The following is a 23866-nucleotide window of genomic DNA, read 5'->3' as shown; positions in this document are numbered from 1 at the left end:
GTTTGCAGATTAAACGGATGGATGAGAGTTCACCTTCTGCAGATCGTGTGCAGTGATTGTGGTGGAGGGAAACTGTTCACTGAGTGTGAAGTGTGAGCTGGTTGATCCGCTCTGAAATAAACCTCATCCACCCAACTCTCACAAACATCCACATGAGAAATCATCTCCTCACATTTATTTCTTCCTGATTTCAGCTCCAGGAAAACACACATTACAGAGGATTGACCCGAGTGAACATGCGTATCATCTGTTTTTACTTTCAGTATTAACCACTGACTGTATAATCAATAGCTGTATAGACTTCCTGATGGTGTTTGAGTAAAGTTAATATCAAATCCTTCATACAGCCCAGCTACAGCTGCTCGTACTGGAGTTTACCCTTATTTAGAAAACTGAGTGAGCCTCAGTTTAAGCTAGTTACTAAATCATGTCAAACACAACGTTCATCATCACACAGACAGAAATGTTTCAGTTATAAAGAATACAGCTGAATAAAAAATGCTAACAGTTAGAGATTTGTTAATTAAAGATATAATTTAACCCAAAAAAACAGCATAAATCAACTTTAACTGACACGTGTTGCCTGGAGTGTTTCTGTAAGTTGCAGCGATCCTCTCTTCAGTACCTGTCTAAAGATGGCTCTGACTGCTTTCCAAACTTGTTTGTTCAATCATCACTCCTCATTTTTTGATTTTGTTTTAGAGTTTAGACATCATTTAAGCCAACGCTGCTGCTCATCTCCCTCTTCCTGCTGCTCAGTGGGCGTAACCACAGCGACTCCTGCTCGCTGTGACATCACGTGTTTACTCTCTATGGGCCAAATTAAACATGTCAGGTACATGTGCTAAATACACTGAATGAATGAACTCCTCCATGTCACATGTGATTTGTTCTTCACAGACCAAAATGTATATGTTTAAATAGACTCTAAAGCAGGGGTCTGCAACCTTTACTTTCCAAAGAGCCGTTTTTCCTCGGCTCACCTGGGTTAAAGTCGTTCAGGAGCCACAAAATCTACTTTATCTTCATAACAAGACAAAAAGTGTAAAATCTGGTGAATAATTATCTAAATGAGAAGTTTTTGTGTGTGTGTTTTGTGATTTCTTAATTTTTTCATTTTTAATAAATTTGCAAACTAAACTTATGAAGTTTCAATAAGTTGAAAATTAAAAAAGATATATATCCAAAATTTGCAAAATAAAAAAGGAATTAAAAAAATTTCAAAATTTTGATATTTCAAAACATTTGCTGAAATGTTATAATTTTGCAAAAAAAAAAAAAAAAGAATTAAATTTCAAAATTTTGCTTATCTTCTGAATATTGAAAAACTTTCTAAAAGTTGCAAAAAAGGGGGATTTCGATAAAGAATTCAAAAATGTGCTTAATCTTATAAAATATGGATTTTTTTCTTAATTTGCAAAAATGTAAAAAATAAAAAAAATGCAAAAAAATCACACCAAAAATGAAAAGCTTTAATTCAAGAGGTGATGTATTTTCAGTAAAAAAAAAAATGCTGTATTATGATTTTACTTAATGTCTGTGTAGTTATCATCAATACCCTCTGCAAGAAAAAAAAAAAACTTTATTTCAATACTAAATTTTAAAGCTACAAGGAGCCACTGCAAAGGAGTCAAAGGGCCAAATGAGGCTGCGGAGCCACAGGTTGAAGACCCTGCTCTAGAGGAAGTACAGCCAGTTTGGGGTTCCTCAAGGACCCACACCAGGACCACTGCTGTTTCTTCTTTACATTAACCATACATATTTAACATCAAAGAGTCCACTCCAAAGCTTTTTTCAGATGGTACCAGTCTTTAGCCTCTAAAGCTGTTTGGACCAGAGGGTCCAGGAACTTTTCACTTCCTATCAAAACATTTACCAGAACTGAATGGTTCCTGTGGGAAGGAGACAGACGAGCTGATGTACACTGCCACTTCATTTAAAATCCTTTACATTTTAATTTTATGGTGTAATAGACTTAGAAAATCATATCAAAAGTAACCTTTTTTTGCTCGAAATCCTGTTTTTTTTTTCATGAGAAACATTGGTTACACTAATTAACATTTATCAGTTGTACTAACTCTTATTCAAACACGCATTTTTGTAATTATAACATTAAATGTGATGTACACATGTATTTTTAACCCTGTTACATGAGTTTATTATTGTTTTAGATTACATTTAATTTGGTCAATTTAGAAAATGAATCTAAATCTCTAACTCAATTTTTCCCCCGTTTACTCACATTTTAAAGTATATTATATATTATTATTATTATATATTATATATTATTATATATTATATTATTATTTTTTACAGCTGCCTTTTAATAGAGAATTTTAACAATTCATTTTAATATCTTGTCTTTAATTCTGTGCTGCAATTTTTATCTTAAAATCTGTTTTAAAATCTATTTTATTTTTTTTCAATTGTTTTATTGAATCTCTTTAATTAATCTCCTTTTTAATTGAATTTTAATTGTTTTCTATCATTTGTTCTGTCTGTAAAGCACTTTGAATTGCTATGCTGAAATGTGCTTTATAAATAAACTTGCCTTGCCTGTTAAAACATTATTATAATGTACTTTATTGTAACTGCTCATTATTTTGTGAATTTTGTCTTTTTTATGACACAGTCAGATATGCTGTTGTTTGGGGAATTATTCAGTTGTAATGATTAAAAAAAGTTTAATTTCGAGTTAAACTAAAGTAAAATGTCCAGTGATGATTTATTTTGCTTATTTTGAGCTTGTTTGAGGTTGCTTCGACGGTCACATGACCCAGACGTCGCAGCTGATTGGACGGATTAAGCTAACAGAGCAAAACAAAACTACGATCATGAAACCAACTTTGAAAGTTACATTTAAAAAGAAAAAGAGTCGAGAGGAAGAAGATAAAAACAGGTTTTTTACCTCATCTTCGCCTTTTGGATTTAAGGAGCTGATTCTCTTCGCTGTGAATCAACAAAACCAACGTTTCATCTTCTCGTTGAATCACGTTTTTCCCTTTCCGCTGCGCTGGTTTAACCGTTAACAAACGGTTTGTTTGCTGACTCGTTGAGTTAAATTGATCTGCGTGAGATGAATTATGCGGTAAATGTGTTTTATTGTTACAGGAACAGCTGTGTAAGTGGTGTGCTTTTTAATTTTTTTAATATTTCATAGTTTTAATGAGCTGTACCGGAAGTCAGCAGACTTTCCTGTTTACACGTCTGTTTCACCCCCATCAACCTGTCCGTCTCCTCTTTCTGTGATAAACTGAGTTTATTGAAGAGTCTGAGTGTCGATAAATTAACGGTAATATAATATTTAGAGTCTGTTTCAGATATTCAGGGGAGATGATCTGAAAATAGATGCTGAGTTGAATCAAACTAGCAGCTTTGAAGTGACAGGACTGACCTTTATTCCCTGAGCATCCTGCAGATTCATGCACACATGTCAGGCTCCTACTTTACATACGTGCATACAGTATGAAGTCATGCAGACACACGTGACTGCTGCAGGCCTGATAAAAAGTCACTCATTATGCACAGACCTGCAGTCACACACACACGCTTCACACACTTCAGCTGAGCTAATGAAGAGGCTCAGTCCTGTGTCTGAGAGCGGAGGTATTTTCTGATCTGTTATCTGTCAGAGCGCCGAGCTGCCGAGCTGCCGAGCTGCAGATCCTCCTGTTCACTCCACAACAAGAGATGAATTAACGAGGCAGAGGGTTAATTAACAGCTAAAATTAGAGCTCCTCTCCAGCTGTGTGTGTGTGTGTGTGTGTGTGTGTGTGTGTGTGTGTGTGTGTGTGTGTGTGTGTGTGTGTGTGTGTGTGTGTGTGTGTGTGTGTGTGTGTGTGTGTAATTAGAGTGCCTCATTCATGGGAGTGTGGTGTGGGAGTCCTTTCCTTTCAGGAAGCTGTCAGCTGAGGCTTTGAGGGATGCTAATCTGCAGCTCTCCATTAAAACCAGCTCCTGTAATAATGGTTATCACGTTTGGCTGATGGTTGGATGATGGTTGGATGATGGTTGGATGATGGTTGGATGATGGTTGGATGATGGTTGAATGATGGTTGGATGATGGTTGAATGATGGTTGGATGATGGTTGGTTGATGGTTGAATGATGGTTGGATGATGGTTGGTTTATGGTTGGATGATGGTTGGCTGATGGTTGGATGATGGTTGGTTGATGGTTGGTTGATGGTTGGATGATGGTAGGATGATGGTTGGATAATGGTTGGAAGATGGTTGGCTGATGGTTGGATGATGGTTGGATGATGGTTGGTTTATGGTTGGATGATGGTTGGATGGTGGTTGGATGATAGAAGGTTGATGGTTGGTTGATGGTTGGCTGATGGTTGGATGAATGTTTGATGATGGTTGGTTGATGGTTGGTTGATGGTTGGCTGATGGTTGGATGATGGTTGGATGATGGTTGGTTGATGGTTGGCTGATGGTTGGCTGATGGTTGGATGATGGTTGGATGATGGTTGGATAATGGTTGAATGACGGTTGGCTGATGGTTGGATGATGGTTGGATGATGGTTGGATGATGGTTGGATGATGGTTGGATGGTGGTTGGATGATAGAAGGTTGATGGTTGGTTGATGGTTGGCTGATGGTTGGATGATGGTTTGATGATGGTTGGCTGAAAGTTGGATGATGGTTGGCTGATGGTTGGCTGATGGTTGGCTGATGGTTGGATGATGGTTTGATGATGGTTGGTTGATGGTTGGTTGGTTGATGGTTGGCTGATGGTTGGATGATGGTTGGATGATGGTTGGCTGATGGTTGGATGATGGTTTGATGATGGTTGGTTGATGGTTGGTTGATGGTTGGTTGGTTGATGGTTGGCTGATGGTTGGATGATGGTTGGATGATGGTTGGCTGATGGTTGGATGATGGTTTGATGATGGTTGGTTGATGGTTGGTTGATGGTTGGCTGATGGTTGGATGATGGTTGGATGATGGTTGGATGATGGTTGGCTGATGGTTGGATGATGGTTGGCTGAAGGTTGGATGATGGTTGGCTGATGGTTGGCTGATGGTTGGCTGATGGTTGGATGATGGTTTGATGATGGTTGGTTGATGGTTGGTTGATGGTTGGCTGATGGTTGGATGATGGCTGGCTGATGGTTGGCTGATGGTTGGATGATGGTTGGATGATGGTAGGATGATGGTTGGATGATGGTTGGCTGAAGGTTGGATGATGGTTGGCTGATGGTTGGCTGATGGTTGGATGATGGTTGGATGATGGTTGGGGGGATGTTGTGCTTTTGAAGTCTTCATTCTGTGCCTGTAGTAGGGATGGGTAGGAGTTCTTGAGTAACGGAGTACTCAAATTCTCGCTGTTAACCCCATTATTCCACTAACATTTTGTTGTTAGCACACCTGTGTTAGCGCTGCCTTTGGCAACATAACTTGGACATGCACAGCTTTTATGTGTGTGATGTTATTTCACTAAAAGCTAAAGCATAATAAACACAGAACCATCTGCTAAACCTGTGACACGTCAGTCAAGAAACGTGACGTCTGGGAGGACTTTGACAAAAACGATGAAGCTAATGTGCAGTGATATGATATGTGTGTTAAACCTGTGTTTGACAGAATAACTCGCTCGATGTTTAATGACAGAAAATGAAAATAATCTGCAAGTATTTGAAGATTTGTTCATTAGATATTTAAAATATTCCAATATGGGAGTTACAGTGAATTCCCATCCTACCCTCTCGTGTCCCCTGAACACCTTTACATGATTTATTGCTCTGATTTTTCTCTCCTTGGTGTTAGAAAACCTTTGTTTCTGTCTGAGATGCTGAAATTGAGCTGCTGTCTCTTTAAGGCTCCCCCTCCAAAACCCCCTTCACTCTGATTGGCCAGCCACACAGAGGGGGCTGCCCATAGCCCTGGGGCAGGGCTGTGTAAGCAGTAAGAGGATCCTTATGTAATGACTCGTTATGTCAACACGTCTCATGAAAATCTTGTGATTTAGGGTGAAGTGTGTCAGAGACTGCTACAACATATGAGTATGTTTGAAAATCTGCACATGCTCAGTCTGAACATCCAGGGTTGTGTCAGTATCTCCATCTTTAAATGATAGGGAATCAAACACCCCCTCTTTAAGAAGTATTTACATTTCAGGCCCTGGTCTTTCTGAATCTGAGCTCTGGTCTTTCTGGCTCTCAGCTCTTGTCTTTCTGGATCTCAGCTCTGTTGCTGGTTCCGTATCCTTCAGATCCAGACCCCGGCTCTGAAGTGACCCCGTGTCTGACCTGGACCTCTGGCCCTGCTCTTGTTCTTTGTCTGTCTCTGAGTTGGAGCTTGTGTTTGCTCTAAAGGTCGCTCAGTATCTGATCATGTGTGCGTCCTCTGAGCTGGAGCAGAGAGGTCCAGATTAAGGTGATGAGGCTGATTTCGTCATGGTCTCATGTGTCCCTCTGTGTCCTGGCTCTGACCGCCTCCCCTCCCTTGTAATCATCTGTTTGTGGACAGCCAGGACGCGGTATTTGGCGCAGCAGACTCGGGCTGTAGGAGCTAATTGTCTGTGGCACCAGGCGGCCGTCCCCTAATGAACCGTGTGCTGAGCCTGATTTAATCTGGACCGCGGCGCTCACGGGTCAGAGATAGGATCTGCTGAAGGGACGGAGCTGGTGGAAAGTGGAGGAAATACTTCAGAGTGGGTTATAAACACATGAACGATGAATGAGTGAGTGAATTATGGATGAAGCTGAGGGGTGGTTACAGCGGACAATCATCCAACAGGAGTAAAAATGTTTTTCCATCAGTGCTCCGAGCGTTAACTAAAGCCTCTCCTGAGATCACAGACCTGTTTCTGGCAATAAACAATCAAACAAAGAAAAACAACAGCCAGAATCATGTGACATGGAAGTTCAGAATATTGATAGTTTTGTGGGATTACAAATGTATCATGTGCCTGAACACTGCAACACCTAACACAACTTCAAACAATTAGAAAATTAAGATATAAAATTGAAAAAAATCTACTTAAAATCAGTCACTATGCTCACAATGGGCCTCATTCACCAACAGAGCGTACGCACAAATTTGTGCTTAAATCGTGTGAACCTTTAGTGATAAACTGTAAACTCTCCTGGTGTCTCCTCCTCATCCTCCTTACAATAATGTACTGTAATGTAAAAATAAAGACTAAACAGAGAAATATGGGAAATAACAGGTAAATCCTGAGTGACAAACATTTATTTTCTCTCTTTTTTTCTTTGAATGAAATGAAATGAGAGAACCAGATATATACTCAGTATCAGATGTTAAGGCTGTTTATTGTTTAATTGTAAGATGTGCATCAAACTTCCAGCTGCCGTCAGGTTAACTTTCCATTATGACAAACGACTTTAATCTGACATCAGATGTGACGGACAGTTAATATAGATATAAATGTATATGCTGGTTCAGACAGTTACATTAAATAGTGATTGCTGTGATTGTTTACTGCATTAAAATATGTCTGACGCTCTGGAAACCTGCCTCTGAGGCGTGTGCACATGTGCGTTTGTCACCAAATTTCAGCTGCGGAGGGTGCACTCCGCCCTGCGCCGAGGTTAGACCAGGTTGGAGCTGGCGAGCTTTCAGTCTTGAAAACAGAGTTTGAAGTAATCCAGCAACCACACAGTCTTCTCCGTTACTTTCCTCCATTTCTCTTCACGTTCTGCCAACGTGATCTTCTCTTTTCTCCTCACTCACTCACAGCTACAGTTAGGAGCTTATCCATTAAGTATTCGTAAATCCCCGGGAGACGACAGGAAATGATCCCGCCCACAACTTAACAAAATATGATTGGCTAAGACAGCTGTCATTGTCACATTGTGTCCACATTGGCTTGAGTTACACAGGCATTCGTTGCAGTTGCTTAAGGCCCTGCCTGCCAGAAGGTGTCGCTGATTTACCCAGATACCATCAACAGGAAAATTGTGATTGGTCCATTTTCCATTTAGTTATATTAACCCACTGTTTGCCAGGACAAGGTTATAAAAATAATATAAAACTCATTGCTATGATTTCAGTGAGTAAAATAAATAAATAAATAAAAACAAAATAAAACAAAATAAAATAATTATTTAGGAGTACAAAAATTCTTTCAATATTTCTTATTAGGCCTTCATTGGATACCTTGAAGACCCAGAGGGTTCCCCTCTGCCACTGATCCATTTTCTTTTTTTCTGTTAGTACAAACAGTCTGCTTTCCTGGCCAATGGCTGGTGGTGAGTTCAGGCCCAGGATTGTTTCTGTGTATTCATGTTGACAATGTGGGAAAGCAGAACACCCCCCTTTGAAACGATGTAAAGAGGTGTTTGTTTGGGGAACGTCATGACTATCCTAGTACACTCCTAAATGACTGGTTGGTTTAATAAGTCGTTAATATTGTTATTGCTGAAGTTTTGATCATAGGTTGTGTTTGAGCTGCAGCTGAGGACAACAACCCTGATGTAAACAGTCACAGATGTCATGTTGTAGCGTTTCTTCGTTTGATTCAGTGAATGGAAATCAACTAGTATGCTGGCTCGCCACCGTGTGCTCTGTGAGCCTGTATTATCCAAAAATGTAGCTAGTCTTTGTCTTTTTTTATTTTATTTTTGTCAAACATCTGAACTTGTAAGCTAGTTATAATCTTGAATTCCTTTTTTACCTCCTGGGCCTGTATGCACGTCCAGTCATTGGGTATTAACAGCAACACTGCCCCCTAGCTTTCCAGTGGTACTGCTTCATTTGGCTCCGTAAGCTTTTTATAAATGTGCATAAATTTTGACAGAAAGCTCTGTTTGTTTCCTGATCCCTGTTTAATGCTGGGCCCTAATAAAACACAGACCGGCCATAAACAGAAACATCAGGCTCATAAAACTGGTTTTCCTTCCTCTCATTCATCTGTAAGCATCTTAGCCCCTTCAGACCACTTTTTCTTTCAGAGATGTTTTTTTTAATGTTCATTTTTGACCTGCTTGGAGTCACAAACCGTCGTGTTGTCTTGCGTTGTCTCATGTTGTCTCGTGTTGTCTCGTGTTGTCGTCCTCGTCCTCACCGACCCACAGACTCACATCTTTCCTCTTTAACCTTCAAGTTCTCTCTGGCCTGATTTTTTGGGCAATAATTTGGTTTGATGTTGTGAATAAACAGATCAAACTTGTAAATGTGACGAATCCTCACAGACAGGGAGGTCCTTTGTTTGTTATTTGCAGTTTTAATTTCAAAGCGTGATTAAAAGTGACCAGGGTTTCCTGCAGGGGGTGAACCTCACAGAGGAACAGATAAACCAAAGGTCAAAAAGAGACTGAGGCTTCATGTGTGAGCACGTCTTTATCTGTGTGAGGTGTTTTTATCTGTTTTCACCTGCTGGACTGTCACCTGACAGACTGAGGCCTCTGCTCCCTCCACAGCTCGTCAGTTTGTCTCATCAGAAATGATTCATCGGTCAATTAGGTCCAACAGGACGAGTGTGAGCTGAGTGTGAGCTTTTTATAGCTGATTGACAGGAGCATGGAGCTTCTTCACCAGCCTCAAAACGCTCATCAGCTGAGCTCTGATGCATTTTAAAGTGTTTCTGATTCGTCTGACGCTGCAGCCGCTTCCTTCTGATGTCGATCTCACCGCCATCTGTGACGCTCCGCCCCTGACGCTCCGCCCCTGACGCTCCGCCCCTGACCAACATCGCCAAATGACCAAAAACCATCAGCTTTACACCTGTCTCTGAGTATCTGCTGCATGTGAACACACACCAGCTGTGCAGGTGTGTGTGTGTGTGTGTGTGTGTGTGTGTGTGGACAGCATGTCCTCTCCTTCACACCTTTATTCCCTCTCTTTCATTATTCATCCTTTTCTTTTTGATTCTGCAGGAATTCCATTAACCACTTTAAACTGTGTGTGTGTGTGTGTGTGTGTGTGTGTGTGTGTGTGTGTGTGTGTGTGTGTGTGTGAGTGTGTGTGTGTGTGTGTGTGTGAACATCCCCCGCTGTGTCTCTGTTCACGTGTGTTGCCGTGTCGCTGCATTTGCACGGGTCCACTTCATACGAGGGGGAAGCCGAGCAGCCAGGGAGGTTGTGTGTGTGTGTGTGTGTGTGTGTATGTGTGTGTGTGTGTATGTGTGTGTGTGTGTGTGTGTGTGTGTGTGTGAGAGAGAGAGAGAGAGAACACGTGGGTGGGCGTGAACAGTCTCCGTGGAGATGCAAACCTGCTTACAGCCCATTGGCTGAGAGCTGTGGAGGGGGAAGGGCTTGGATGGAGGAGCAGTGAGGGGGTCCATGGAGACGAGGATGGAGGAGGCAGAGACATGAGGAAGGAGATACAGTGAGAGGAAGGAAAGGAGGGAAGGACACAGCAGACATGTGAGGTCATGTTTTCACAGCAGGAAGTCTGAAACGTGAGGATTTACCAACAAAACACACGATGTCTGTGAAAACACGACAAAATTGATATAAAGAGGAGAAACAGCAGAGTTCTTCATGTTAATGACTGTCACATGGTCACATGTCAGAAACAGCCTGGATCTCAGCCTGAGGAGAGTTCTGGTCTCTGTTTGTAGTCTGAGAGCTGTCGACCAATCAGGAGCATGCATTCAAACCAGTCTGTTTGCAGAGCAACAGCAGGAGTTCTAGAACTCTGACATCACAGAGAGAATTCTGTTCCTGATGTCATAATGACCTGAGTGAGAATCCTCTGACATCACATGATCACATGATGAATCCAGCCATGACCCAGCTGCAGCCTCCAGCTGTGAGGAGTGAAGTGAAGAAGTGCTGAAAGGTGCAGTTCATGGAGTGTCCACTAGAGGCTGGCTGCTGGATGACCAGAAACCACATACACACCCATTCAAAAAGCTGATCTTTACACTGTTAGCATGTTTCCAGCCTGGTTCACAGCCTGACTGTAGTCTGAACAGACCCTGGTCTTCATTAACCCGCTCTGAACGGACTGAATTTTGATAACTCGTCATTTCTGAAGATATAAAGATGGCAGGTTTTTGATAATTAAGGGGCGTGGCTGACTTGACTGACAGGTGGGAATCCTGTAGATGTTAACAAAGAGGCTAAAGGCTAAACTAACTCTTCAGTCTGTGGTTGTGACTTAGAGTTTTGACTTTTTGACCCTTTCAGGCAGCTGTAGTTCAGTCCCTGAGAAGCAGGGAGCTGGTTTAACATGAGTTAGCAGTTTTAAGTTCATATCAGAGAGTAACGGAAGAAAACACCTGAAAATACTGAGCAGAAAAATGTTTTGTGTGTTTAATGTTCAGGCCAAGTCTGCTTTTTTGTAGCACAGCTTCTGTTGTTAGACACAGTCAGACTCTGAACTTTAGCCGTCCCCATGAGATCCCTCAGGAAAGTCAGTCTGAAGTGTGGCGTATCTGCTAAAGGTCTGCTAAAGGTCTGCTGGAGATCTGCTGGAGATCTGCTGGAGATCTGGTCCTGTTTTTAGATCCAGTGTTTCTCAGCAGGCAGATTCAGGGATTTCAGGAAAAGTTGGTTCTTCATGCTGAACTGGACACAAAAAATTCAACCAGAGGTCTTTGCTGATTAAACACTGAGATGTTTGACGTCAGCTCCAGAGACGTTAATTGTTGAAATCTTCTCATTTCTGACCTCTGTCTCATCTGCTCAATGAACAGTCGGAGTCTGAAAATCAGGGTTTGGTCCCAGTGAGTTAAACTCACAGAGTTTCACAGCGAAGAGGAAGAGGAAAGAGAGGAGGAGGCAGGATGAGAGGAAGGAGGGAAGGAGGGAATACCAGAGTGTGTGTGACAGAGGGAGGGAGGAGAGGAGGAGGGAGGAGAGGAGGAGGGAGGAGGAGGAGGCAGCGCTGCATCATCAGAGCAGCCGCTCCATGGGCGAGCAGAGGGAGTGTGTGCAGCCTCCTGATCTCACACACTCTTCCTCTCTCACACACAGGAGGCAGCTGGAAGGAGAGGACATCCTGCTGCAAGATGCTGCGTGCTGCTGCGTGAACGTGTGTGTGTGTGTGTGAGTGTGTGTGTGTGTTAACGCCGGAGCGTGGGGGACTCTCCGCGCTGTGTTTCCCTCCCTCCGCCGGCTGTCCGTGGATGTTCCCGGCTCGCCGGAGCAGAGTGCTTACCTCAGGATTTACCGTGGAGGAGGAGGAGGAGGAGGAGGGGAGGGGGTGATGAGGAGCTGTGGGGGGGGCGTCTCTCACTGCAGCATCAGACCAGCATCTTCGCTCCAACCTTCCTCTGACACACACTTCACACCCAGCGGCGGCAGAGCGGGCTCGTCTTGCGGCGCCTCCAGCCCGCTGAGGGGGGACGGACGCTGATGTAGGAGGAAGTGGAGCGTCTGGAGCCGGGGACTCTGGGATCACTCTTGGATGGCGGCTGGGCTGAGCTGAGACCCGCCTCCTCGCGTCCCCGCAGCCCAAACATGAACTCTTCGTCCGACGCGAACCAAAGCGGCTCGTCCACGTTCTGCCTGCTCAGCGCCGTCGGTTACTCCCACAGCCTGGACACCTGCGTGCTGGAGGTGGTGGTCATCCTCTTCCTCAGCGCGCTCATCATCACAGGTAACCTGGTGGTGATCTTCGTCTTCCACTGCGCCCCGCTGCTGCACCACCACACCACCAGCCACTTCATCCAGACCATGGCGTACGCCGACCTGCTGGTGGGCGTCAGCTGCCTGGTCCCCTCGCTGTCGCTGCTGCACCGCCTGCCCCGGCTGAAGGAGGAGCTCACCTGTAAGGTGTTCGGCTACCTGGTGTCGGTGCTGAAGAGCGTCTCCATGGCGTCGCTGGCGTGCATCAGCGTGGATCGTTACATCGCCATCACGCGCCCCCTGTCGTACGCCACGCTGGTGACCCCGTGCCGGCTCAGGGTCTGCATCGTCCTCATCTGGGTGTACTCGGCTCTGGTCTTCCTGCCGTCCTTCCTGGGCTGGGGGAAGCCGGGCTACCACGGGGACATATTTAAGTGGTGCGCCGACTCCTGGTCGACCAACCCGGGGTTCAGCTCCTTCATCGTCGGGCTGCTGTACGCCCCGGCGGCGCTCACCGTCTGCTTCACCTACGCCAGTATCTTCAGGATCTGCCGGCAGCACACGAAGGAGATCACCCAGCGCCACGCCCGCTTCAGCTCGCAGCTAGAGGGCAGCAGAGGCGAGCAAGGCGAGCGCTGCGAGGGGCACCCGGACAAACGCTACGCCATGGTGCTGTTCCGCATCACCAGCGTCTTCTACGTGCTGTGGATGCCCTACATCCTCTACTTCCTGCTGGAGAGCGCGGGGCTCTATCACCACAAGGTGGCGTCCTTCCTGACCACGTGGTTGGCCATCAGCAACAGCTTCTGTAACTGCGTCATCTACAGCCTCTCCAACAGCGTCTTCCGGAAAGGTCTGGGCCGTCTCTTCAGCTCGCTGCTTCCTTCCTGTCACGGCTGCACGGACGCCAAGAAGGCCCCGGCCCCGGCCACCCCCAGACCGGATCCCCGTTGCCAGGTCTGATCCCTGACCAGAGGAGACCGGTTTGTCCCCTGGCCTGTGGGTGCTTTGCTCTGCGCTGCGGGAGCAGGACGCGGGTCTTTTTGGTCCTGCAGCGAGGCGTGCTGAGGACCTCCTGCTGGGAGCGCGGGGAGGCGCCGTGACGACGCCTGACGTCGTCTCAGAGCTTGTTTCTGGAGGAGGAGGCCGTGGAGCTCCTCCAGAGCTCTGAGGAGGTCCCACGCTGGAGATGAGGAGCTCCGTCTGAGGCTCCTGGAGGAGGAGGTGTTAGGAGGAGGCTCAGAGGAGTAAAGCGCTCCTGCCTGCTCGGACTGAAGGACTCTTAGATGCAAAAAAGGAACGACTTGTGTTGAAATGCAAAAACTTTCAAATCTTTAAAATCTGCAAAATGTTTGTTTTTCAGGATGGATTAAAGTGACGCAAAAAATGTTGGAAGAGACGATCGCTCTGTTTCCTCTGGGGACACCCTGTGTGTGTGTGTGTGTGTGTGTGTGTGTGTGTGTGTGTGTGTGTGTGTGTGTGTGTGTGTTGGATGAACTTCAGGCCTCGTTTCCAGGGAAAGCTGGGATTTATGATCGTCTTGTTTTATCAGAGGATTTCTCTCTGGAGCTGGACTGAGTTTCTGGGGGACCCTGGTGGAGGATCTCTCTCTGGATCTGGACTGAGTTTCTGGGGGACCCTGGTGGAGGATCTCTCTCTGGATCTGGACTGAGTTTCTGGGGGACCCTGGTGGAGGATTTGTCTCTGGAGCTGGACTGAGTTTCTGGGGGACCCTGGTGGAGGATCTCTCTCTGGAGCTGGACTGAGTTTCCGGGGGACCCTGGTGGAGGATTTCCTGCGGAGGCCTGGTTAAAAAGTTTTAGTCTGGAGCGTTTTATTCTCCGTTTGTGTGAAACCTTTGGTCTCAGCTCACTGGTCGTATTTAATGATCCCACGCCACGGTTAGCGCTGTAAGATAATCACCTCCTGACCTGAGGAGCGTCCACATCCTGGACCTCAGACCGGCTTGGTCTGGATCTGATGGATCTTCAGATGACTGTGAAGTGTTATTGTGATGGGGCTCAGAGAGAGAGGGTCAGGGAGCTTTAACAGAGCCTGTGCTCGGTGTAAATACAGATAAACCCCTCGTCCTTCGTGTTTGGGAGGTAACTTTGCCTAAAGTCTGACATGCTGCACTAAACCTGTGTTTGTTCTTCACGCTGTGAGGAGAGAGGTGTTTTTATCAGGAAGCTTCAGGTCCAGTTCAGGTCCAGTTCAGGTCCAGTTCAGGTCCAGTTCAGGTCCAGTTCAGGTCCGGTCTGGTTTTACAGTCACAGTGAAGCGCCTGCTGCAGGGCTTGCTCTGAGACAGGATGGAGAGAAACTGACGCTGACTTTCTGAGCGTTGTTCGTAGTTTTGTTTCCTTCGTGGTGCTGTGAGAGGAAACGTTTTACTCTACGTCTGAAATCGATGTGATGTTTTGTGCATGCTGATCTTTAAGGAAAACACCACAGAGGATTATTACAGACCCAGGTAAACCTGCTTAACTAGTCTCAGTTAGAGCTAACTACCGTGGTTTAATGTGGTGGAGCTGCTTTAGAAATCACATGACTCAGTCCAGGAAGTGATCCGTGTAAAACTTGTGTTTATGAAACAGTCGTTGTGGCTCCTTCCTAAAGATTTCCTGAAGAGAAACTGTAGATTTTGTAGGTTTGTTTAAATATTTAGTAATGTATCTAAGAAGCTGATATTTCCCTGAGTTTAGCGCTGAGGCTGAGGCTGTGTTGGTTATTCACACACAGACGTCTCTGTGTCAGGGTTAAAGTAAACTCTCATTAAACTCTGAAAAACTTTCTGCAGGAAGCAACAGCCGAGTTCAGCAGATCTGACTGTAACTATGGATGGTGTGTCTCCATCACACACTGCAGTAAAAGAAATGAAGCCAAAATGATGATGTGATGTTTTGTTGATCTTAACAACCTGGGTAAATACTCTGACTGCAGTTTACTACTCCAGATTTACGGTTGAGTCTAAATACTGCAATTAATCATGTGTTTTTCCCTGTGAACACAAACACTTCACCAGCGCTGAGCTTAAACTTAAAGAGTTGCAGTCAGAGGTTAACTGGTTAAAGTCACTGGTTAACCTGTTAAAATCAGTGGTTAACTTGTTAAAATCAGAGGTTAACTTGTTTAAGTCACTGGTTAACCTGTTAAAATCAGAGGTTAACTTGTTGTGGTCAGAGGTTAACTTGTTGAAATCAGAGGTTAACCTGTTAAAACCAGTGGTTAACTTGTTGAAGTCAGAGGTTAACTTGTTGAAGTCAGAGGTTAACTTGTTGAAATCAGAGGTTAACCTGTTAAAACCAGTGGTTAACTTGTTGAAGTCAGAGGTTAACTTGTTGAAGTCAGAGGTTAACTTGTTGAAATCAGAGGTTAACCTGTTAAAACCAGTGGTTAACTTGTTGAATTCAGAGGTTAACTTGTTGAAGTCAGAGGTTAACTTGTTGAAATCAGAGGTTAACCTGTTAAAACCAGTGGTTAACTTGTTGAATTCAGAGGTTAACTTGTTGAAATCAGAGGTTAACTTGTTGAAACCAGTGGTTAACTTGTTGAAGTCAGAGGTTAACTTGTTGAAGTCAGAGGTTAACTTGTTGAAATCAGAGGTTAACCTGTTAAAACCAGAGGTTAACTTGTTGAATTCAGAGGTTAACTTGTTGAAATCAGAGGTTAACCTGTTAAAACCAGTGGTTAACTTGTTGAAGTCAGAGGTTAACTTGTTGAAGTCAGTGGTTAACTTGTTAAAATCAGTGGTTAACTTGTTCAAGTCACTGGTTAACTTGTTGAAATCAGAGGTGAACTTGTTAAAATCACTGGTTTACTTGTTGAATTCACTGGTTAACTGGTTGAAATCACTGGTTTACTTGTTAAAATCACTGGTTAACTAGTTGAAATACTAGGTTTACCTCCTGAAATCAGTGATAAACCTCCTGAGACCAAAGGCAGTCATCAGTGGAGCTGGGCGATGAATCAAACTTTTCCACGTTAACACTGCAGTACTTGCAAAAAATACAGTTTTGAATTTTCTCATTTATTTTAAGTTTTTTTTTCCAACAAAACTTTTTCATTCTCCCAGACGTGAGTTTTCAATTCCATTGATTCAATAAATAAACCTAAACTGTTCATCTGTGCTTGTTCATTTAAGTTACTTGTTTTAAAAGCAGTCAGATATTAACAGGAGAAAGAGCTGAGAGTGGGATAACCAGGCGTTAACTAAAATCCAGGTAGAGGGTTTAATTAATCCTGATTTGATTTCTGACGTTATCGCCCAGCCAAACTGATGAGATCAGAGGAAAGAGTCAAACTTTGATCTGAAAGTTCAGAGACATGGAAATAAGAAAGGAAAGTCAGCTGTTATTAAGAAAAGATTCACCCTGCCCTCTGCCCTACTTTATACTCCTTTATATGTCATTAAATCAATACTTTAAACTTAACTAGTTAGAAAATCAGTCACAAAGTGTCTCAATAAAAAACAACTTCAGTGACAGACGCTAGTTTTAGAGTTTTTTATCTGACCTGTGTTTGGGTTTAAAGGTTTAACTCGTGTTTTACTCGTTAGCTCGATGACCTGATCTGCAGCTCGTCGTTAGGGAGCACTGGGGGATTCTGGCTTCACTTTAGGAGAGCTGTTTAATCAGTCCAGTGTGACGTGGTAAGTGTGTGTGTGTGTGTGTGAGACTCTAAACGAACACCGTGCTGTGTTAAAGCAGACCTGAAACCATCATCAGGAACACTTCAGAGCGGGAATAAATCAGCTGAGAAAGACTTCAGTAAACACGTCGCCCCCTGCTGGACATTAAAAACGGCGATGTTTGAGGAGATTTAACTGCTTTCTGACCTGGACTCTTTGTTAGCTCGTCCTGTTGTAACCTGCAGATCACTTTGGGATCACTGATGTTTAACATGGGTCTTCCAGAGAGCTCTGACATGTGAAAACTGTCTCTGATTGGTTGATGTTTGCTTTTCCTAAGGGCTCATTAAATATGCGCACACACAATCCAGTTAATGTATTTTCTGTGGGAATGATTTTTAAAGAAATGTGAGAAATAAAAACATGGTTAATGTGCACTCCATGAGTAAATAATGAGCACAAGTGTTTAAAAAGTCGACTGGAGATCTGAACAGTGTCTCCTCTTCCTCCTCTTCCTCCTCTTCCTCTTCTTCCTCTTCTTCCTCCTCTTCCTCCTCTTCCTCCTCTTCCTCGTGAAGGCTCAGTTTGTCAGTGTTGACTCTGAACATTGATATATACGTTTTGTTTCATTGTGACTTTAAAGCAGGGTGTGAGGTGGTGCGTTCAGGGGCTGGGATAAAGTCAGACTTCAGAGCTGCGGTTTGTTATCAGACGTCCTCACTGACTCCACCGTCCTCTCTGTGTGTCGTTGGGCTGTGGTTCCTCCATGCGACCGTGTTGTGAACCGTGGTCACAGTGTTTGACTCCTGCCTGGTTGTTGTGAACGTCTTTCGGCCCTTGGACTTTGACCTGCATGATTTTGGAGCCGTTCCTGTCCCATGATGCTCCTGAGAGCCGTTCACTGACTGCGCTCTTTGTCTGTGTGTGAGCTGCTGTTGTGTAACGCAGCCTGTGTTTGTCATGAGGGCCAGGGTTCCTGTTTGCTGCCGTTACGTCTGAAAACAAAGCTGACCTGCAGGAAACCTGCTGGCATGACTGTGATCTGCTGTGTCGCCGCTGTCGGGATGAAATGATGCTGAAGGAGAACAAAGAGGAGTTTTGTTCAGACTTAAAACAGCAGAAACATCTTACACAACCAGAGGTCACATCCAGTGAACCCACGTCATGATAAACCTTTCCTCTCCTGGATCGTTTCTCCCTGACAGCTGCTCAACACGCTGATCATCAGACCGCGTCAGAGCAATAAAACTTCCTGTTAACACCAACGAATCCCCAACGAATCACCAACGAATACCCAACGCTTACCAACGAATCACCAACTAATCACCAACGAATCACCAACTAATCACCAACGAATCACCAACTAATCACCAACTAATCACCAACGAATCACCAACTAATCACCAACTAATCACCAACTAATCACCAACGAATCACCAACTAATCACCAACTAATCACCAACTAATCACCAACGAATCACCAACTAATCACCAACTAATCACCAACGAATCACCAACTAATCACCAACGAATCAACAACGAATCAACAACGAATCACCAACGAATCACCAACTAATCACCAACGAATCAACAACGAATCACCAACGAATCACCAACGAATCAACAACGAATCACCAACGAATCACCAACGAATCACCAACGAATACCCAACGCATCACCAACGAATCACCAACTAATCACCAACGAATCACCAACTAATCACCAACGAATCATCAACGAATCCCCAACTTATCACCAACGCATCACCAACTTATCACCAACGAATCACCAACGAATCACCAACTTATCACCAACGAATCACTAACGAATCCCCAACGAATCACCAACGAATCACCAACAAATCCCCAACGAATCCCCAACAAATCACCAACAAATCACCAACGAATCACCAACAAATCACCAACGAATCACCAACAAATCAGCAGAGGATGGTCTGACAGAAAGGCCTCTTTAACCCTGACTGTGGTGCAGCGCGTGGTCGTCTGAACACGTGGCCGTGGAAAAGTGCTGCAGACTGATGTACATGTGGAGGTTTAACTGTGTGATTAAAAGCACAAACTGCACGCCGTGTGTCTCTGAGTGACTTCATCACAAACCTCCTCCATCAGCAGCTCTAAACCCTGAGGTTCACAGCGTTACAGCGGTCAAAGTGAAGGTTTTACTGTTTCACAGAGAATTAAATTACAGCTGGAACAGACGAGTTATCACGGGTTATCAAACACACATGTTACACGCTCTCCTCACAGAGCGTCATTCAGCAGGAAACAAACGGGTTTTATTCTCTACTTGAATCATTTAGGAAAGAGGAAATAAAAGAGGAGTTGATTTTCTGAGTGTGAAAATGTAAAAATGAAACACCATAAAAAGTTATTAAATCATGACATTTGATATAAATTGATGTTTAAACTGATAATGATGTTACTCTTATCATCACGCTGGAGGATTATTAGGGAAACATTTCAGGTTTACAAAAAGGGACAAAAATCTGTGCTGATTTTTAGGGGAATTTTCCATCTAATTCAATATCAAATTCAAGTATTCTTTCAAAAAATGTTTCATTTTATTTATTTATTTATTTTTTCAAATTTTTGACATTTTGTGATTATTATTATCATTATTTCAATTTTGCAACTATTTGAAATTAAGCTAACTTTTTACAATTTTTCCAAATTTGATCAACTTCCTTGAATTTTTGGAATGTTTTTAATTAATTTTTTTCTTTAGAAATGTTGCATTTTTTTCTAATTTTAAAATGATTTAAATTTTAGAAATTTTGGAGATGTTAAAATGATGCACATTTCTCTGTTTTTGTTTTTATTTCATTTTTTTTTCTCTAATTTATTAAAAATAATTAATCACATGTAGGCCTACATTTTCATAAATTTAGAAAATGTATCAATTAGATAATTATTTCATAGATTTTAATAATATAAACAATCATTCTGATGAAATATTGATGAGGAGGAGCTGAAACATGACACACTTTCTTCACGGTTCACACCAAAAAGGATGGACCTCAGCTGATTGGGGTCATGTGACTTTGGAACAAACCATTGATGATTTATGGGGGTTTTCAATGGGTAACACACATGATCCAGATTTCTCAGACACACACAAAGTTAATTATTTTATCTAAATTAATGATTTAAATAGTTTTTAAAACACCTTTGTCATGTTTTAATGATTATTTAAAAAAAAATCATATTAAAAAATAACATGAAAACATGTTTTCTAGTGTTAATTTTGAATTTCAAAACATGATTTGCATTTTCAGCTGAATAAATGATGAAACCTGTTAACCTTCTGTATTAAATAAAAGTGAAATATCAGCTTAATGACCCACTGTGAAACTGCTCATTGCTTCAAATTAATATTTGGTAAAATTGATAAGTTTATCTCACAGACATGAAATATTCCCCTAATTATAGAATCACTCATAAAAAATATGTTTTTTTTCAGCATCATCAAAACCCTGATTCTTCAGATTTTTTAATTCAAATTCAAATATTTTATTTCAGTCTTTGTTTATAAACCAGTTTCCACTTTTCTCCAGCAGGGGGTGAAATGTTTCTCTCTGCATTTTACCGGTAAATATGGCTCCTGAGACAGTCTGTGGACATTTTCATCATCATTTAACTTTTTCACATGATCTGGTGTTAAAAAAAAAAACATGCTAAAAAAAAAAAAAACGTAAATATTGAAGAATCACAGTTTGTATCTCACGGCACCCAAAGATGGTAAAAGAACCTAAATGTGAGGCTGAGGGTCTCTGGGTGGTGAAGCTGGTCTGAGAGTTTGTTTGCTAACAGATGCGTCACAGAGATAATTCAGCTTCACGTCTGAAAAATATTTAAATAAGATTAATTTACTTTTTAAAAAAAAAAAAGAAAAAAAAAAAACTTTCTCTAACCCCAGTCTCTACAGGAGAGGATAACAGACACTGAGTGTCTTTCTTTTTTCCTGAGCGGAGACCATTCAACCAATATCGTTAAATAAAATCAGACAAAATAAAAACAAAAACAACTTGAATCTGATAACTCTGAAGAAAGGTTGGAATTCAGTTTATTTCTATTAAATTAAAAAAATATCTATGAAATTATGACTTTCACTGTCTTACAAAACGTCTTTAGTGGACACTTGAGGAACTGCAGTTTATGACACAAAAAGAGAAATGTTTCAAGCAGTCAAAGCGTTTTTCTCCCCGACCTTTGACCTATGACCTTCGACCTTTGGCTCCTCAGAAACAGAGCAGCGTTAGCGTGGAGCCCTGAGGACGGCCCGTCTCAGCTCCTCCAGAGAAACTTTCCGCTGTCATGTTTTCCTGACTGAGCGCGCTCAGACTGGCTCTCTGATGACAGTCAGTTATCCTGATGGAAACAGCTTCCTGTTACGGTCTGCAGAGCGCCACGCATGGGTCCCACGCACGGATCCCACGCACGGGTCCCACGCACGGATCCCACGCACGGGTCCCACGCACGGATCCCACGCACGGATCCCACGCACGGATCCCAGGCACGGATCTCACGCACGGATCTCACGCACGGATCCCACGCACGGGTCCCAGGCAGCGCCTCCTCTTTGATCCTCTGGTTTAAAAACACGTCAAAGTTTCTGTTTTGGTTTTCCTGTGGGAAAATCCTGCCCCTGTCAGTCTGCAGGGCCCGACCCCCCCAGAGCCCCCCAGGGGAAACGTCCATTCACAGGAGCCAACGGGGACAAGTTTGGACCAGGGCTGGGAGCAGGGAGGGAGGAAAACCAGGCTGGACTCTCTGTCCCTCACAGGATCAGTTTCATGGTCTGAAGGAGGTCAGCTGGTCTGGACTCACACCCTGTGAGGGCATCTTTAGCTCGCTCTGTAGAGACCTGAGGCCAGCATGTGGTCTTTGTCCTGGGACCCTTCATCAGCCCACCTGAGGATCATCAGGGTCTCCAGCAGAACCAGACCGTCCCCACATCATGTCCCCACAGAGTCCTCCTGGTTCCCACGTTTTTTTACTTTGTATCTTTTCTTTGTCCTAAATTTCTCTTTACATTTTATTTTTGCTTCTTCTTTATATTCATCTCCTTGTTTGTTTCCCTTTAATTTTGTATTTGTCTGATAATTCCTTTCTTCAGTCTTTTTAATATTTTCCTTTCTTTAACACTTTTTCCTTCAATTTTTATGTCCTGCTTTTTTTTATCCTTTTTCTTCCATTTTCACATGTTTTTGCCTTTATTCTTTGATATCTTTTAATCCTCCTTATTTCTTTTATAATTTGCTGAAAGTGATTTCCTTTTTCTTTTTCCTCCTTTTATCTCTTCATTTCTATCTTTGTTCATGTGTTTAATAAAAGTGTCACAAGTTCAAATTTTAGGGTCTTTGTTTCTAGCAGCCGAGTGTGTATTTTTGTGTAGTAATGTGTAGTTGTGTGTATTATTTGTGTTGGTGTCTGTTACCTGAGTGATGGGGTGCAGGTTTGATCGTAGCCGTGGATCTAACAGTCCGTCCATGCTGCAGGTTTTTCTCTGTAACCACACACACACACACACACACACACACACACACACACACACACACACACACACACACACACACACACACACACACTTTATTTTCTGTTGGTCAGCAATAATAACTTACAGTTTACCTTTATTTGAACCTGAGTTGTGAGGACCGGTCTTGTTTCCAGTGACGCAGCGTGAGAAGAAAAACAGTTTGAGGGTTTGGGCCTCAAACACCGAGCTCTGCCCGTAGCTCCGCCCCCTCCACAGAGCCGTCCAATCAGAGTGACGGGGGTTTAAAGCTGTTAAAACAAAGTGTTTCAGTCAGAAGCTGAATGAAGGGTTTACTAAAACACCAGTTAAAATCATGGAGAGATACTACGGGGGCACCAGAGGGACAAAATAAAGAGTAAAAAGCAGAAATGCTCCTTTCTAACAGGAACTTAAACGGTTTGCAGCGGGGACAGAGATATCTTCATTAAAGCAGCTGTTTGATGAAATCTGTCCTTTAACTCATGTGTGTGTTTGATGAACGCTGATGATCGTCCCCGTTAAAGATCAAAGCTCTGTTAAATAATATATAAATATCTGAACCAGGAGCTTTTTAACGTCCATGGATCAGAAACCAGGACCTGTGGGTCACCATGATGGAGATGTTTGGGCTTTAAATACCAGCTTTATTTAAAAATTAGGTTTGGATGAAGTATTTCCTCAGTAACTGAATAAATCCATCAGACTAACTCACTTTGAAGACGGTATTTTTAGCAGCCTCTGGTTTGAGCCTCTGACACAGTCATGCTGCTGTTTCTTTTTAAGAAAAATGTGCTCGGGGAGGTTTAGTTATTATAAATTTTCTTTTTTTTTAAAAAATTTCTCATTTATTTGGTCTCGTGTTGTTTGTTAGATCTTGTTTGTGTTTCTTGCGATAGTGAAATAAACCAATCACAACCCTGGGTTTGGTGTGAAGCAGGAAATGTGTGTAAAAAGGAGCATTTCAAAGCTAATAATAGAATAAAGAATAAAGCTAATGTATCGATGGGTATGCTAATGCTAACAAAAAGTTAGGCTAGAAAATAAATGAAAACACTTGATAAGATGACAGTTTTTCTCTAACCAAGAAAAGCCAAAGAAAGAAATGTTTTGGTCATTGATCCGGCTCTCGGCTCTTTGGCGCTGTCGGCAGGAGCCAAGTTCTGCTGGAAACTTTACAGACCTGAAAAGTGACTTTCACCTGAAAAGAGGACGTTAG

The 23866-nt window shown here is 43.0% G+C and overlaps 1 protein-coding gene across 1 annotated transcript; it reads left to right on the top strand.

The window, feature by feature from the left end:
- Positions 1-12125: 12125 nt before the first annotated feature.
- Positions 12126-18713, top strand: LOC141791125 (putative G-protein coupled receptor 21). The gene is made up of 2 exons (XM_074671364.1): positions 12126-14704; positions 14738-18713. Exon 1 carries the CDS (start codon positions 12379-12381, stop codon positions 13447-13449), a length of 1071 nt encoding a protein of 356 aa, XP_074527465.1. The 5' UTR covers positions 12126-12378; the 3' UTR covers positions 13450-14704; positions 14738-18713.
- Positions 18714-23866: the final 5153 nt, after the last annotated feature.

The sequence above is a fragment of the Halichoeres trimaculatus genome, unplaced genomic scaffold (assembly GCF_033239565.1).
Source record: "Halichoeres trimaculatus isolate MK-OKI-2021-1 unplaced genomic scaffold, fHalTri1.1 fHalTri1_scaffold_5, whole genome shotgun sequence".
NCBI lineage: Eukaryota > Metazoa > Chordata > Actinopteri > Labriformes > Labridae > Halichoeres > Halichoeres trimaculatus.
The sequence above is the reverse complement of the archived record's forward strand: the minus strand, read 5'-3'. Positions and strand labels throughout refer to the sequence as shown.

Excerpts from the sequence above, each read along its gene's own strand:
- LOC141791125 (XM_074671364.1), top strand. The coding sequence starts at position 12,379 with ATGAACTCTTCGTCCGACGCGAACCAAAGCGGCTCGTCCACGTTCTGC.